This window comes from Bos taurus, chromosome 15 (genome assembly GCF_002263795.3).
Source record: "Bos taurus isolate L1 Dominette 01449 registration number 42190680 breed Hereford chromosome 15, ARS-UCD2.0, whole genome shotgun sequence".
Lineage (NCBI taxonomy): Eukaryota > Metazoa > Chordata > Mammalia > Artiodactyla > Bovidae > Bos > Bos taurus.
Window position 1 is genome coordinate 51639032 of NC_037342.1, and position 16559 is coordinate 51655590.

Consider the following 16559-nt stretch of genomic DNA (forward strand, 5'->3'; position numbering starts at 1 on the left):
ACTTCTGTAGCTCTGTTGTTGTTCCAGCCAGTGCTGGGTGTACCTACTCTTCCCTGGAAAGCACCCTCTCCTCTCTGTAGGGCCAGTGCTCTAGCTTGTGCTCCAAGCGTGTCTGAGAGGTTCCCGTGGAGGCTGGGAAATGTAGCTCCCGTGATGGGGCTCATGTGGGGCCAGACACAGCCAAACTGAGCTGGGGAGCTCCGAAAGGGGCAGCGTCCAAAAGAGAGGGCTCTTCAGGGCTTCTTGGGATCCAGGCAAGGGGAAACTAGACTTCCTGGTGAGCTTAGGTCTGTAGCTCTGGCCAAGGAGCTGGGGTGACAGAAGTGAGGATTCATGGGGGTGAGGGGTGGATGTTGGGTTGGTTGGAGGGAGTGGGGAACCTGAGAAAGGCCAGGATGTGGATGGGCTGGTGTGAGTCTGAAATGGTCCACTTGATCCAACTTTGGGTCCCCAGTGCCTAGGACAGTTGTCCCCTTGAATATAGTGTGATTGAAGAAAGAAGCAGGAGGCCTTTTCTGTTCACATAGAAGAGCAGAGTCTTGGGATGGAGAGACTTTCATTAGTTCATGGCCCTGTGCACCCCTTGGAGGGTGAGGCTGAGGATGGTTGAAGGCTGATACCACCTACAGAGCAGGGGGCCTGGGAGTGAGTGAGAAGGCTCACGGCCACAGTGAGCTCCAGCTCAGCAGAAGGCACAGTGTGCAGGAACCTTCGGGACTGGCTGGGTCCAGACTGCTGTGGAGCACATGTGTCTGCTGGTGGCCAAGAGCCTACTCTAGATCCCCTGCTTAAATAAAACTGAAAGTAAGATAGGAGGGGGGGCAGTGCTTTCCCAGAAGGATTTCACTGTCTATCCTGCCCTTCCCAGAACAGCTCTGGCAGCAGAATTTTCCCTCCTTTGTGACTAGGTAAGTCCCTGATCCTCTTTGGGCCTCAGTTTCCATCCTGTAATGAAGCGTTTGATTGGACTAGTGACAAGTATAATGTTGAAGGTAGAAAGAGCTAGGTGGGGATCCACCAGCTTTGTTTCTAGGGGCTGGAAGAGCTCCAGCCTGCGCTTGATGCTGGTCCTCCAGTTGTCAGTTGGGACAGGTGGATGGGGCAGAGTGGACAGTGTCTGGCAGCCCCCTGAAAAGTCAGACGTAGGAAGGGGCTGTGGAGACCACAGGAAGGCCGTACTAGTGTGCCTGGAATCTGTAGGAGAAGCCGTTTGTCACGGTCACCTCCCCCGCCTCCCCAGAGAGGAAGTTGTCACAGATATAGAGAGCAAGGCACGGCAGCTCCTGACACAGTTCATCATGACCATGAGACAGAACTGGATTCCAGGTGGGCCCTGGGGCTGTGCATGTGCGGGTGGAAGGGGTGGGGCGTGGCCTGAGGGCGGTGAGGAACCTGACCCCAGGCGGTCCCTTCAGCTGCTGTGCTCTGGCTCCATTCCAAGGTCTCCCTGTGCTCCATTCAGAGAGACAAGAGCTAGGGCTGGAGGGGTTCTTCTGCCCCACCCATTCCCAGCAGAGCCAAGAATCTGCCAGACTTAATCCTGGTAGGAGCTCCCTCTCAAGCAAGAGCAGAGCTGGGATGCCGAGCAGTCCCAGGAGGTCAGACAGCTGCTGACCTCTGTGACTGTCCTCTCCTCAGACCCCAGCCCTCTTTGGGCCCTGCTCTTCTGTGCCCACATCATCTCCCACCTGGCCAGAGCCACACCTGTGCCTCAGGCCACCACAGCTGCCTCACCTGGGATGGCAAAGGCCCCCTGCTCCTCGCGGCCGCTAGCACTCCCAGCAGCTAAACAGTGCCCAGCGCTGACAGTGACCTGGCCAGCAGAGGAAGTCTCACTGAGTAAGGAGCTATTCCAGTGGGATGGGAGGGCGCGGTGGTCCGAGGGCGGGCTGAGCGAACAGTGGCGCCAAGGGTGGGTTGGCCTCTGAGCACGCACCCCCCAGCCTTCTGCCACGTAGCCTGTCACCAACCGAGCAGCTCGGTTGAGCAGTGGGCATTCTCCCTCTCCCAGCCAGCATTGCGAGTTGGTGCAGGGCTCAGCTCACAGCTCCCAAGATGTTGTCACGTGGGATGGAGAGGACTCAGAACAGTCAGAGGACTCCCAGAGTCCTGACGGAGGTGCCTCCAAGCCCAGCCCTTCCTTCCTCACAGGGCCCACTTGCCCTCTGGCCTTCTCAGTTGAGCGACTGCCTACTGTGCTGCCTCCTTGGCCAGAGCTCCTAGAGTCACTGAAGCTGGGTGCTAGAAACCCCAGGGCATTCTGAAGAAACAAGCTTAGGAGTCAAGGACCCAGATGAGGGACCCATCCCCAGATTCCTGTTGCTCAGCCTTCCCCTTGGACTTTGCATTCCAGATTCCTGAATTGTGGGGCAGGGCGGGCAGACCGTGGCAGAGGCGGGAGGGTCTGCTCTATAGGACTAACAGCCACATGTGCCCCTCAGATGGAACGCTGACCTTGTCCTGTACCGCCTGCAGCCGCTTTCCCCACTTCAGCATCCTCTACTGGCTGGGCAACGGCTCCTTCATCGAGCACCTCCCAGGCCGGCTGTGGGAGGGCAGCACCAGGTGAGGGCGTGGTGGTGAGGCTGGCTGGAGGCAGGCTGCTGCTGCGGTCCTCTCACAGCCTCTCCCCCTCGTCTGCTCCAGGCGGGAGTACAGGGGCAAGTGGACCCAGCTGTGGAGGCCCTTGGTGCTGGAGGAGCTGAGCCCTACCCTGCAAGATACCAACTTCTCCTGTGTTTTCATGGATCCTGGGCAGACTGTCCAGCGTCACCTTGTCCTGGCCCAGCTCTGGGTGAGGAACCCAAGGGAGGGCCTCCGGGACATAAGGAGCCCTGCTTCAGTGTGGGAAGGAAAGGGTGGGCTCTGCCCACAGCAGCCTCCAGCTGATACCCACTGACTGCCCGAGCCACTCAGGCAGGAGAGACATGGCATAGAGGGAAGTTCTTCCCACCCCTGATGCTTGTTTGCTTCACTCCTCCAGGCTGGGCCGAAGACAAGTGTGCCCCTGCCACAGGAAGCCCCGCCCTCCAGCCAGTCCCCTCTGCTGCACCATCCTGATGGTGAACCCGAGCTCCACCGCCACCTGGTTGAAACACCACCTCTTTACTGAAGTCCAGGCCACAGTCTGCATCCATTTAATATATTTGTTTCCTCTGTGGGCTCCTGGGATGCGGGCAGAGGCTGTTTCTGACCCGCTGCTGTATCTCTGTCACCCCAGCAAGGCCCATGGGGGGGCATTCATAAACCATCTTCAACGGCAGCATCTGACGTGTGTCCAGTCACTTATCCTTTAGGCCGTCGTTCCAGCGCAGAACGCGGCTCGTGCGAGGAGGGAGCATGGAGTGAGAGAGAATGCCACTCTGAAGCTGAAGGCAAAACCAGATTCAGGGACACAGGCCCTCACAAGATGCCGGCCCGTAACGCTCCTCAGGAGCAGAGGCCAGAAACAGTGGAAGATCCTGTGGCCTCAGAGAGGCCAGGAGAAGGGGTTTGAGAGAAGGTAGGTGGTCTGGAGTGTCCCTGCTTCCCCGACACAGACCAAGGCATCTCGGCATTCAAGGGAGAAAAAATAGACTTTATTTACAAGTAATAACATTTAGAAAAGATCCATCTCTGGCCCTTAAAAACCTTCCCATCACTCCAAATCCCACCCAGGAGGGTGGGCAATGGGAGCTGCCACTGAGGGCTGCCCCCCACCCCCCCGAGGTGCAGGGCCCTTCTCCTGGAAAAGAGCATCCTGTGGGCAACTGGGTCCTTGGGTGGATGGATGCACCTGGGGGTGGGGTGCTCCCACTAGGTCAGTGCCCAGTCCTGGACTTCAAGAGCAAGGGCCCTCGCGAGGCCCAGCGGCCAGGAGCAGCAGGGGCCAGGGCCTGCTCCTCCAATGGTCCCTTCTAGATCCAGAGGCTGGGAGGACTGGCTAGGCCCAAGGACCCAGCCACACAAAGCCAGCCTCAAATCTGGTTATGATGGAGAAGTGACTTTACTCTAGGAAAACATCAGGAGGCAAGGCAGGGAGAAGTGCCCAGGCTCTGGGCCACTCTTGAGGACACCGTTCACCTGGGGATGGTCCGGGTCCCGGCCAGGGTGTGGGCAGGCGTCACTGTCTCGAGGATTTGGGCCACTGTTGGCCTGGGAGCTGAGAGAAGGCACTGAAAGGGACAGAAGGAGAAGGGCCAGGCGAGGGCAGCATCAGGAACACGGGCGGGGCCACTCACTGGCACTGGCTCTTCAGTGCTTCGCCTGGAAGAGAGAGAGAGCTGCTCAGCGCCAGCCTGTGCCCCCTCCCGCTCCCACACGCCCAGACTAGGGTGGTCTTGCTGCAGCCCTGGACGCATCTACCGCAGGTTTGCAGGGGCTGGTTTCACCTGAGCAGCTCTGAGTGTTTTATTCTCTGCTTTCCTCGAGGAGCAGCAGCTAACCAGAGGGGAGCACCTGCTCTCAGCCCTTGCCCTCCAGGGACCTACTCGGAGCCCTGGGGTGGCTGAGTGGGGGTCGTCACCCATGCTCCTTACTGGGTTTCTAGGAGCCGAACCCTCCCCCTTCCCGGTCAGTGCCCACACCTTGCCCTTTGCCCGGGGGGTGGTGGCAGCGGCGCTGGCAGCAGCAGTGGCAGCGCTGGCTGCAGTGGTGGCGATGCGCGGAGAGCGGCGGGTCCCACTGCGGGGGTTGGGTGAGGCTTTGGAGGGGGCTTTCTTGGAGGCTGCCTTCCGCAGAAGGCTGTTTCCAAGCTTCTTGGGTGTGTTGAGGATGCTGAAGGCCATAGACTGGCGGCGGTCAGCCTGTTGGGAAGGGCTGTCAGACTGGGGGCACCACTGGCCACACAGTTGATCTAGGGCTCAGCGGGCTGGGCCCCTCCAGGTTCTCCCTTCAACCCCCGGCTAACCTGTTTAACAGCTGGAACTGCCTTCTTCTGGGCCTCGGTACTGCTGTGTCTGCGCCCTTCGTGTCGGTCCCGGGGGGTCATGGGGCGCGGGAAACATGTGGTGGCCTTCTTTGACTATGGGGAAGAGGACGGTTAGGTCCACAGCACACGAGGCAAGTGGACCGTGTCCAGCCAGCACCTGCCTCCCTCCTGCACCAGAAGACTCCCTGCTAATAGACTCGCAAACATGGCAGCCACTAGAGATGACCAAAGTCCAAGTCACCCACCTCGGGTGTGCCGGGGCCCTGGTGGGTCTCTGAGGAAACCCGCTTGCGCTGCTGCCGTGTGGTAATGCCAGCGCCCTCAGCTATCTGGGTTGGCTGCATGCTGGCTCGGCGCAGGGTCTCCCGGGGGTCGCCGGTTTTTATCTCCTCATCTGTGATGGCAGGCAGGCTCAGGGAGGGCTGTGTGGGGTAAAAGAAGTGGTCGGTAGACCTGAGCTGTTTGGAAATGGAGCAGGACCGCCCTAGAACTCCTCACTGGCCAGGCATTTGGAGCCTTCCTATTGCAAACGGCTCCCGTCCTGTTGTCTTCTTGCCTATGCCATGCACCAGAGCCACCGGAGCCGTCCCTAGAGACCTCTGCCAACTCCGGGCCTCCACAGAACCTCCTCCTGAGTTCCTCTCTGCCTGCTAGTTGACCAGAAGCAGGTCCCCCTCCTCGGCAGGCTAGGAAACGGGAGGGAGGTCCAGGAGGAAGAGGGAAGCCAGCAGGGGCGGGTCCCTGTCAGGGAACCCAAGAGCTCACCCTGGACTCAAGGGGGTAGCAGGTCTTCAGGTGCGGTGGGCATACTCGGTTGCGCTGCTGCAGCTCTGCAATGCGGTTCCAGTCATCCAGCTGTTCGGGCTCGTCCTGGCAGGTGCCCACATAGAAGCTGTTCCTGCCTGTGCGGGGCCAGGGAGACAGCAACAAGCAGGGCTGCAAGGCCAGCACGAGAGGGTGGAGGCAGCACCCCGCCGGCCTTGGTACCACCACTCCGTCCCTCCTAGCCCTTGAACTCCAGCACCCCAGGGTCCTGCTCTGCTCCATGCTGCAGCTACGGGCACGAGGCCCACAACCATCTCTTCCCTGGGGACTGGCTCCCTGCCTCCTCCCTGGGGTCCCATGCAGAGGTTGTGACACCAAAAGAAACTATTGGAGGACCAGGAATCCATACCCCAGAGCACTCCCTGAAGGCAAGAGCCTCAGAAAGGAATCTGAAGATAGATCCCTGGCAGTCTGGCCCCCCTGGCAGCCCCTCCCCACCTGAGAAGGGGCCTGGAGCACTCCTGTGCAGGGAATCCCCCGCCCCTCATGCAGCGTTTGGCTGAGAATGACATCAGCCTTACTGCCTAGCACAGCCCCTGGGTGAACAACAGGTAGGGAGGAGAGGGGTGAGGTGCTGGATCGCAGCTTGTCCTTTGGCTGTGTCGGGATCTGTCTCCAGTTTCATGTTTGGGTGTCAGGCCCCCACAGTCCCCTACCTGGAGGGGCCCCACTGGACATCCCGGCCTGGGAACGGCGAGCGGAGCTGCGAGTGGTGGGCCGGTAGCCAGGCAGGCTGAATAGAGTGGAGTTGCCATCGTCGGGAGAGCCCAGGCGGGCTAGAGACTGGGTGGAGGAGGCGGCCCTCAGGCCTGCCTGGGAAGTGGGGGCTGACTGTGTGCTGTAGAAGGAGGCGTTGGCACTGTCTGGATCCTCCACGTCCAGCTTCTGGAAGAGAAGACGCACCTGCTGCAGTGGGGCTGGGCCCTGATGTCCTGGGACATCCCTGGTGGTCCACCAGCTAAGACTGAACCCAATGCAGGGGGGTTTGATCCCTGGTTAGGGAATTAGATCCTACATGCCACAACTAAGACCCGCCACCAAGCATAGCCAAATACATCAACATTTTTTTTAAAAGCCTCCCATTTCCTTTCCCGAAGCGCCTCAGATCCCATGGCTGCCCATGTCCACACTGCTTTGCACAGGGTTCTCAGCTGCCCATCTGCAAGAAATGGGCCTTCTTAATCCCACACAAGGTGCTGAGACTGTCAGGACTCCTGCCCATTGTTCGTTGAGTCTGTTAACAATGCTCTGAGGGAGGGTGGGCCGAGTGCCTCAGTCTTAGAAGTGAGGTACACGGGCGTGAAAGGACTGGCCTGAGGGTCACAGAGCAGGGTACAGAGCTGGGGCTGGACTCCGCGGCTCCTGAGTACATCAGGCTTGTCCCACAGGTCCCTCGGACCAAGCGCACCAGGGGACCATCTTTTAGAACTTGGTTTCTTGGTAGCTGAAGTGCTCCCCTCCTCTCTTCCCCAACCTCCTTGGGATGTGGAAACAAGGACCAGAGCCCCAGGCAGGTAGGCAGCCCCCTGGGCAGCACAACAAAGCTGTCACCCAGCATGCGTGCTGGGAGGCATGGGCTGGGCAGCTTCTCTGCATTGTCCCCTTGAGCCTGCACAGGGTCGCTACTGTACACAGAGAGCACGGCAGCCTGTCAGTGGACAGGCAGCCGAGGCCAGCCTGGCCCCTTTCTACGGGAGGCGAAAGCAAGTCACCGCTCTGCTGCTCTCGTCTGTGGGTGTCTGGAGGCGGTTTTGGAGACCTGATGGAGAAAGGCCCTGGAGAGGAAGCAACCGGTGCTGTCCTACAGCCCCATTCCCAGCAGCCTGACCTTGGTCATGGTGATGTTGATGATCTGCGTGGTGCGCCTACGAGCGGAGCGGGTTTTCCGGCTTGAGTCCAGGGAGATGTCCCCCAGGGAGTCCAGGCTGCTCTCCAGGGGGGCCTGACCCCGAGCAGGGATGGGCGTGAAGTAGAGGCTCTCCAGGGACTCCACTTTGGGGGGCAGACGCTGGGAGATGGGGGAGGCTGGCTCTCCGGGGATGCTGGTGCCGTCTGGCTGGGTGCGAGGCAACTTGCTGTGGGGAAAAGGCTGCTGAGGTGCCATTCCTGGGGCTAGACCACATTTTGTCCATCCCGTTCCAGTGACATTTATAACAAGACCACCAGGTCAAGCACCCCACCCTCTGATTTTTCAGAGGTACCAAGACGAGTCCTTGACTGGGACCCTGCCTTCCATCTGCTCCGTTGTTGGTGAGCCCACTCACCCCATGGTGCCCTGAGCTCCTCAATACAGGCAACTCCCAGACCCTGCTCCCCAGACCCTCCCAGACACAGCCCCAGACTGCCCCTCTGGACTCCACAACAACATGTCCCAAACTAAGTCCACTGTCTGTTCCTCCTCTGTTTCCTATTATAGCCAACACGAAGCTGGGGGGAGCAACCTCCAGCCAGCCTCCATCTCTTCCCTTTCCTGCCAAATCCAAGAGCCCCCTAACCACACCCAACTCCTCTCCTTTCCTGTCTACCTCGTCCCCTCTCGCCTTGACTACAACAGCCTCTGAGAGACACACGGTGGTGACAAGCTAGGACTCAAGCCAGGCTGCCTGGGGTCAAGCCTAGCCCTGCCACTGTGGGACCCCAGGCTGCCCCAGTTTCCTCTGTGAAAGGAGATAATCATAGACTCTACCTCAGAGTTGTTATGGGATAAATGAATTCATATTTCTCAGGTGTATGTAACACTATCTCTGGCACATATAAAGTGTTTAACATAAAAATACATTTATTGATCTCATTAAAGTCTCAGTTTTCCCTATCAGGATAGGTAGGCTAAGAATGCAAAACTGACCATGTGCTCAACTGCAAACCCTTCTGAGGCCCCTCAGTGCCTTCAGGATCAGGTCTAAACCCCAGCCTCCTTCAGTTGGGGGGGGGTCCAGCCTGCCCTCAGGGGCCTGGGCCCAACCCTCCCCACTTCACTGTCCAGCCAGGCTCCTTCTCGACCTCCTTTGCTGTTATCACTCTTCTCTGTCCATGGGACACACACCTATAGTTTCTTTCAAGACTCAAGAGCAGGAGTGACAGCCTCCATGAAGCCTCTTCTGACCACTCATTACTTCTCATTCCCGCTATGCTACATGCAAGCATCTAGCCTAATACCTCTAATACATACTCCTCCTCTAAGAACAAGCTTCCAGAGGGCAAAGGGTTCCCATCTTCCTCTCTGATAGCCCCAGTGCCCAGGAATGGCACCTCAGCAGCCTTTTCCCCACAGGAGGCTGCCTGATCACAGTGGGCGGACAACAGACAAGGAGGAAGGGTGCCCCCTGACCTGGTGACAGAGAGAGGGGTCCCCTCCTCGCAGCTCAGATCCAGGCTGTCAATACTCAAGTCCAGCTGAGACTTAGCCTGGGGCTCCCGGCTCTTCAAGGCATCAGTCGCCACCTGGAACTTGCCCAGGTCCCGAAGCTGCTGGTCGGCATGGGCAACCTGGGAAAGGGGGCGGAGAGAGAGTGAAGGCAGGCCTCAGCAGGGTGGCTGCAGAGAGGAGGGCACTGGAGGCCAGTGTGCCGGCACGGCCAGAGCCTCACCTGTGCCTCCAGGCTGCGCACCTGGGCCGTGAGGTGGCGGCAGGTCTGCTCGGCTTCCTTGGTCTTCAGCCCAGCCTGCTGCAGCTCCCGGCCCAGCCGATCCACTTCTGCCCTCAGCTCCTTGTTCTCTGTCTGCAGCTGCTCCAGGCCTCGCAGCTGCTCCTGCAGCTCTTGGTTCTGCTGCTTCTTGGCATCATAATGAGTCTTGGCCTTCTCCATCTGGGTGGGTGGAAGGGCGAGTGGGTGGTGGGGTCTGAGAAGTGGGGGGCGCCGGGGCTGGGGCTGGGGCCGGGCTCCTCACCTGTAGCTTGTAGTGCTCAGCCGCCTGCTCCTTCTGGCTCAGCTGGGCCTGCAGCTCACTCAGCTGGGCCTGGAGGCGCTGGACCTCCTGCTGGCTCTCACCGCCCTGGGCCTGAACAAGGAGAGAAGCTGATGACCGCTGGCCTCTTTGGCTCACCCAAATCCACCGACCCCTAACCTCCTGGGCTCCACGGTGTTTACAGATTCCTGCATGTTCTCTGAGGACACACAACAGGCCTCTGGGCCCCTCCCAGCTCCAGCCTAAGCACCACACCCCCCTCAGAGTCCAGATGCTGTAGGAGCTTTTCCTGTCCAGACAATGCCCTTTCTGGAAGAGTTCTGGCAGCCTGCCTTTGCCCTGACACCAGGCACATGCTACCTCACCCTCCCTCCATGAGGACACAGTCTCCCGGGAGGAAAGGCACTGACCCCCAGGAACATCAGGGGTCTAGGCACAGGCATGTGTGCTGAGGACACGAGAACTCATTTCTCCTCAAAACCACTCTGGGAACTAACTTCAGCTCCGCTTCACAGATGAAGAAACTGAGTGCAGAGCGTGAAAGCACACTGGCCACGGGGACTGAGCAGCAGAGTAAGATCTGCGCCTCTGCCCACCTGACTCCGAAGCGGGTGTGGGCTCAGTTATGCTGCAGGCGCCGCCTCCCAGACAGACCACAGACTCCTTGGGCGCAGGATCTGTCTGTCCTTGGCGGCTTCTCTGTCCACCCGCAATCTGCGCCAGCAAGTACTAAGTCTGTAGCAGGCACTGGCCAGGGCCACCCAGCCTTCCCTCCTCACCCCTCGGCACCAGGAAGGCCCCTGAGAGGAGTGTACTCCGCCTGTGTGTCAGCATGACTGTGACACGGTGTAGAGCACAGGGCAGTGAGCTGGGCAAACAGCTCTGAGCTCCCACCAACTCCTGTGACCCTCCTGGGGCCACTGGGGCCAAGTTCCTTTGCCCTTAACTAAAAGCTGTGAAGCCTGGAGTTGCAAAAAAGCAAACATTAAACCAAAGAAGGTGATACCATGGAAAGCATTAAGAATATTCAGTTGCACTGTAGTACTAAATGTCACTAACGCTCATTCCCTGAGATTAAACAGCACAACCCAACTGAAGCCTCTGCAGTGCTGTAAATGTTCTGATCTGCCCTGTCCAGTATGGTAGCCACTAGCCACACATGGCTGCTGAGCTGTGGAAACGTGGCTAGCGCAACTGAGAAACTGGATTTTTTTACTTAAATAACCACACATGGCTAGTGGCTACTGCAGCAGACAGTGAAGGTCTGCGGGTTGCGAGCCACTCTGGTCACTCAGATCGCAGAGGCACAGGCAGGGCTCCTGAGGCTGCAAGGCCCCAGGGTGCCCCAGCCGGGGCTTAGCGCTTCCCTCCCTGCTCCCCTGAGCCGATGGAGGGCAGGCCCATCCCCTGCTGTCCCACCTTCAGCTTCTGCTGCTGCGCCTTGCTGGCTTGCTCATGGTCAGCTAGCTTCTTGCTCAGTTCTTCCACCTGAGGCAGGGAGGCAAGAGGAGAGAGACTCAGGGGGCCTTCCGCTGAAGGTCCAGACAAATTATGGGGTTTCCCCAGGCCAGTCCCCAGTGTCCCTGTAAGAAACTCAGGGCCACCCTGGCTGGTGGGCAGGACCTGAGTGACATGACCCAACGCAAGTGCTGTCAGAGCCACCTGCCCACGCTTGCCTCCACGCCCTGCTTCAGAGATAGGCAGCAGGGTCACTCGGGAGCTGACACCCCACCACAACTTACTGCCGCCGTTCCCAGCCCCAACCTTCCCACAGCGGGACAGGAGCAGGGCACCCATTCTAAAACGCCAGCAGACACGCTCGATGACTACACCCCCCAACCCCTACCGCAAGAAACTGCCAGAGCAAAAGCCCAACTGCTCGGACCTCTCCCCGACATCCACAGGCCATCAGGGCTGGCGCTAGTGGTGAGGTGGCTGTGATTAGCACTGGGTCAGGCAGCTGGAAGACGAGAGCAGGGCAGCACACGTATTTCACGCCCACCCCACCCCCACAGAGAGGAAGGGCTCAGGGAGGAAGGGGATGAGAGGGCGCATGGCAGCCACAGACGCTCCTAGCTCCCCTGGGCTTTCTGGGAGCTCAAGCACGATCAGTAAAGGCAAAAGGCTGGAGCTCCATTGCTAACTGTTTGCTCTTCTGTCTGATCTTCCCCATCATCTCAGGCTCCCTGGAGGAGGGGATGTGAGGAGAGGAGGGCCCACCTCCTCAGCAGGCCCCAGATGATGGGGTAGGAAAGGGAGTGGAGGAAGGGGGCGCCCACTAAATGCCAGTTTGATAGCTTTGATGTCTAGGGCAGCATAGAAACCCTGGTGAGGGCGAGGCAGTCAGACCTCACCTCCTCTCAACCTTGGCCCTCTTGCTCCCAAACATCTCTATCTTATGCTGGGGGTTAAAAACCCCAGAAGGTGATGGGCAAGCGTCCTGAGCTCACGGCCCTGCTAATCTGTGGGGGCCGTCTGGCACATCACCTTTCTAGCTTCTGCAAGAAAGAAGGGAGCTATGCCACACCAGGCCTGTGGCCAAACTTCGAGTCCCCACAGATGAGTACCCAAACTGGGAGCAGGACTTGGAGGTCTGGGAGTCCCAAGGGCAGGCTGTCTCTGGACCTGGTACGGGAAAGACGAAGCCTGCCCTACCCCTCGTCCCTGACAGACGATGAGAATACAGACGGGTGGAGAGGCCGACCTGGGATGGGTGGGGCGAGGCCTGAAAGGGCCCAGCACACCGCACTCCGGGACGGCCTGGGTTCCACGGCATGACCCTGCCCCTTCACAAACAGTTCACAACAGGAGCCCACGGAGGCAAGCTGCAGCCGGGGTCATGCACCGAGACCAGTCACCGCTTAAGCAGCCAGCATTTATCGAGGACCTCAGGCATTACCTGTTTAGTCTGCTCTCTCTGAAATAACTCTAGCTGCTCCACCTGCACATGGGGGAGCAACGGAGACAGCGTGAGATGGGGGTCCAAAAGGCACCCGCCCTGCTCCCAGGCTGACCTCACCGAGGCTCTAATCTGCCCCCAAGGAACTAGACGTCTAGCAGCCTCTTTAAATGCCATCTTGGCTCATTGGAGGCCCCGGTGGCTCTTGGGGCCTCCACTGTAAGTATGCTTCCTCATGACAGAGCGCCTCAAAAGGCTGATGGCTCTCACAGCCTGCCTCACCAGAGACAGAGCCTTCGGAGAAGGGGAGGCTACTGAGAGTTTCTTTAGGCCAGCAGGGGCCACAGACGACCTGTACTAGCAGCCACCTCTCCTCCTGCCACCGACACTCTGGCATCACATGGGGATCAGAGGCCAGGGAATGTAGAGGGACAACGTCTCTGCCTCTCAGGTCTGCCCTTCGGGGGTGTGGCTGAGCCAGGGCCTCACCTGGGCAGTGAGTTTCTGCCTCTCCTCCTGGAAACGCTGCCTCTCCTCCAGGACCTTGGCCTTGGCACCCTCGTACTTGGCGGTCATCACCTCCAGCTCCCGGGCAGTGCTCTGCACTTCCCGCTGCATCTCAGCCAGACGGGTCTCAGCGTCAGCGCGCACAGCTGCCAGCTCCTGGCTGTACTTCTCGCGGGCCTGGTCCAGCTCCACTTCCAGAAACTGCCGGCCGAGGCTGGCCCGCTCGCCCAGCCCGCGGTTCTCCTCCGCCAAGAGGCCGTGAGCCTTCTTCAGCATGCTCAGTTGCTCCGCGTAGCTGGCCTTCTCCGCTCGCAGCTGCTGGGCCATGCGCTCCTGCTCTGCCACCTTCTGCCGCAGAGGCAGCAACTCCCCGAGCTCGCGCTGGGCCCGCAGCAGCTCTGCTCGCAGCCCGCCAGCCGCCTGCTTGCTCTGCTCCAGCTCCTCCCGGTGGCGCTTCTCGGCAGCAGCCTGCTCGGCCTGCAGCTGCTGGCACAGGTGCTTGACGGGCAGCAGCTCGCTCGCCAGGGCCTGTGTGCTGGTGTGCTCCAGCTGCAGGGCCGAGAGGGCTTGCTCCTTCTGAAAGAACTTCTCCTGCCAGGCCTTTAACTCTTGGCCCAGCTCCTCTGCTCGCTCCGCCTGCGATGCCAGCTCCTGCCGCAGGCTCTCAGAAGCCACCCGCTGCTTCTCAGCCTCCTCCCGGAGGGTCTGGACCTCCTCACGCAGAGCGGAGCTGCGTTCCGCAGCCCTGGCGCTGCTGCTGGCGGTCTCCGCCTGGAGCAGGCGCAGCCGCTCTTCCAGCTTCTGACTCTTCTCTGACTCAGCGACCACCAGCCGCTTCAGCTCCTTGCTCTCGCCCTCCTTCTCCAGCACCTGGCGGTTCAGGATGGACACCTCCTCCTCCAAGCTGCTGATGAGGCTGTTTTTCCTCTCGGCCTCCTGCTGACCCCGGGCCACCTGGGCCTTCCACTCGTCCTCGGCCTTGCTGTGCTCCTGGGCCTTGGCACGGAGGGTGGCCAACTCCCTCTGGGTTGAGGCTAAGGCGTCCTGACTGCTCCCCAGCTCCTGGGCCTTCTGCTCTAACTGGCCCTGCAGAGTCTTCAGAGTACTGGCCTGCTCCGCGTGGGCAGCGCGCTCAGACTCAAGGCTTTGCTCCAGGCTGGAGGCCTTCTCCTGGTGCTCACGGGCCTGCTGTTCCAGCCGGCTCACCTCTGCCTGCAGGGCCTGCAGTTCAGAGCCTTCTGGCTCAGTCTTTTCAGTAGCCTCGGACTGGGTTCGCAATCCACAAGCGTCTTCTCGGCTGGCTGTCCCAAGAGACTGCGGGCGCCCCTCCTCTTTCTTGGCCAGCTGTTCTTTCAGTCGCTCCACAGTTTGCTGAAGCTCCTTCAGTACTGCCCCTTGGGCTGCCTCCTGCCCATGAAGCTTGGCCAGTTCCTGGTCCATCCCCTCCTTTTCCCTCAGGGCCTGGGCCAGTGCCTCCTGCAGGGCAGCAAACTCCACACGCTGCTCATTGAGTGCGTTCTGCAGCCGCATCTCCAGCTCCGCCTTGGCGGCCTTCTCCAGGGCAAGGTCAGCTTGGGCCCGGCCCCGCTCCTGGGTCAGCCGCGCCACCTCCCTCTCCTGTTGCCCACGCTCCTCCTGCTGCTGCCCCTGGCTCTCCATCAGCGCGGCCCGAAGCCTCTCCAGCTCGCTACCCATCTGCTCAGCCTCACGCTCCATAGCCTGCAGCGCGGCCTGCGTGCTGCAGAACGGGCGTCCCTGCTGCTCTTCCAGCCACTCCGACTCTCTGTCTCCTGCCCTGGGCGGCTCCTTGAACAGCTCTGGGGAGGCCGTCTCTGGCTGCCCACCTGCCTTGCGCACCAAGGCCTCCAGGCGGGCCACCTCCTTGCTGGTGGCCGCCATCTTCTCCTGCAGGGTGGCAAGGTCGGTGGCGAGCTGCTGGGCCCTGCCCTCCTTCTCTTGGACCTGCTGTAGGGCCCTGGCCAAGGCTGGCGTGGAGCTGAGCCAGCTCGTCCTGCTGCCGGCTGATCTGGAGCTCACTGTGGGCCTCGATCCCCACCACCTTCTCCTTGGCCTCCTGCAGCTCCTGGCGGGCCTTCTCGCATTCCTCCTTCAGAGTCATCAGCTGTTCCTGGAACATGGCGCCATACTGCTCCTCCTCCTGCTGGCTGTCCTCATACCGCTCACGCCAGGTGGCCACCTCCTTGGCCAGCTGCTCACACTCATTCTCGGCCTCGCGCTGGGAGGCTACAGCCTCGGCCAGCTCCTGCCGCAGGGCTTCTGTCTGGGCCTGATGGGCCTCCCCGAGCTGCTGTAACCGGGCCTCCAGCCCCTTGCGCCCAGCTCTCTCTTCTTCCAGCTCCTTCTGTCCCTGCTCGTGCTGCTCCACCAGGCTCTGCGTCTCCGCCTCCAACCTGCAGATGCACCGCTGCTGCTCTGCCAGGGTGTCTGCAGCCCTGCGCTTCTCCTTTTCCAGGTTGCCTGTGGTGGCCTTAAGGGACTCCTCCAGGGCCCGGACCTGCTCCTGGAGCTGGGCCTTCTCCTGGGCCACTCTTTCCCACTCGGTTGTTTTCTGCTGCTCAGACCTCAACTGGGCCTTCAGCTCTGCCACCTGGGCCTGTACCTCACTCTGCTCCTGGCGGGCTGCCTCAACATGGGTATGGAGTTCCTCCACCTTCTGGCTCAGCTCCGCCTTCTCCTGCTGGGCCTGTGTCAGCGAGGACTGGGCACCATCCTGGGCTTCATGGGCGGCCCGCAGCTGCTCTTGCAGGACGTCCAACTCGGCAGCCTTCTCCTTCTCCACCGCCCCCAGCTGCTGGAGGGCTGTGTCTCTCTCCCGGAGAGCAGCCTCCCGCTCCTCGGCCGCAGCAGCCAGTTGCTGGGCCTGGTCTCGCCGGGTGGCCTCCTTCTCCGTGGCGGCCTCTTCCAGCTGCCTCTCCTTCCGCTCCAGGCTGCTGCTCAGCTGCTCCACCTGCTGGCGGAGGCCCTGGGCAGCCTCTTCCTGCTGCCGGAGAGTCTGTGTGAGCTGTGCCTGCTCCGTTTGGGCCTGCTGCTTCAGGCCGGCCAGTTCCCCATCCCGCTGCTGCACAGCAGTGTTGAGGGTATCCAGCTCGGAGGTCAATGTGGCCACCTGGGTGGATAGCCGGGCCACCTGAGCCTGAGAAGCCTGCTCCAGCTCCTCCTTGGCCTGGCTGAGGTTGGACAGGGAGCCCTGCAGCTCGGCAATCAGGCCGGCCAGCTGCTGCTTTTCTCCTTCGAAGTGGCTCCGCTCGGCGAGCAGCTTGGCTTCCCGCTGGCCCCGCTCGGTCTCCAATGCTGCCACCCTGGCTTGAAGCTGGGTGTTGTCTGCAGCGAGAGTGGCTGCCTCTTGCTTGAGGGTTTCCAGCTGGTGAAATAAAGAGACAAACGGGGATCAGCACGACTCGGTGCCCTCTGCCCCTCCAGGGATTGAGGACCACCAGGAACCTGAACATGGAGAGCACGGGTCAGCAGCCACCCCAGCCCACAGGTGTCACC

The 16559-nt window shown here is 60.5% G+C and overlaps 2 protein-coding genes across 2 annotated transcripts in view; one reads left to right on the forward strand and one right to left on the reverse strand.

Moving 5' to 3' along the window:
• Window positions 1–1288: 1288 nt before the first annotated feature.
• Window positions 1289–3262, forward strand: IL18BP (interleukin 18 binding protein). The gene is made up of 5 exons (XM_002693432.7): window positions 1289–1326; window positions 1639–1839; window positions 2442–2565; window positions 2647–2794; window positions 2984–3262. Exons 1-5 carry the CDS (start codon window positions 1299–1301, stop codon window positions 3110–3112), a joined length of 630 nt encoding a protein of 209 aa, XP_002693478.3. The 5' UTR covers window positions 1289–1298; the 3' UTR covers window positions 3113–3262.
• A 296-nt stretch (window positions 3263–3558) lies between these two features.
• The window catches only part of NUMA1 (nuclear mitotic apparatus protein 1), a 36188-nt gene continuing 23187 nt past the window's right edge, over window positions 3559–16559 (reverse strand). The window contains 14 exon segments of the mRNA NM_001434779.1: window positions 3559–4245; window positions 4566–4784; window positions 4889–5002; window positions 5155–5331; window positions 5675–5811; window positions 6391–6619; window positions 7563–7809; window positions 9063–9220; window positions 9322–9540; window positions 9623–9733; window positions 11060–11128; window positions 12540–12581; window positions 13029–15027; window positions 15029–16428. Of these exon segments, the coding sequence (NP_001421708.1) occupies window positions 4234–4245; window positions 4566–4784; window positions 4889–5002; window positions 5155–5331; window positions 5675–5811; window positions 6391–6619; window positions 7563–7809; window positions 9063–9220; window positions 9322–9540; window positions 9623–9733; window positions 11060–11128; window positions 12540–12581; window positions 13029–15027; window positions 15029–16428 (5133 nt within the window). The 3' untranslated portion in view covers window positions 3559–4233.

Coding starts and splice junctions, on each gene's coding strand:
- IL18BP (XM_002693432.7), top strand. CDS start 1,299: ATGACCATGAGACAGAACTGGATTCCAG. Junction 1,327..1,638: donor GAGACAGAACTGGATTCCAG/GTGGGCCCTGGG, acceptor TCCTCTCCTCAG/ACCCCAGCCCTCTTTGGGCC. Junction 2,795..2,983: donor TTGTCCTGGCCCAGCTCTGG/GTGAGGAACCCA, acceptor TCACTCCTCCAG/GCTGGGCCGAAGACAAGTGT.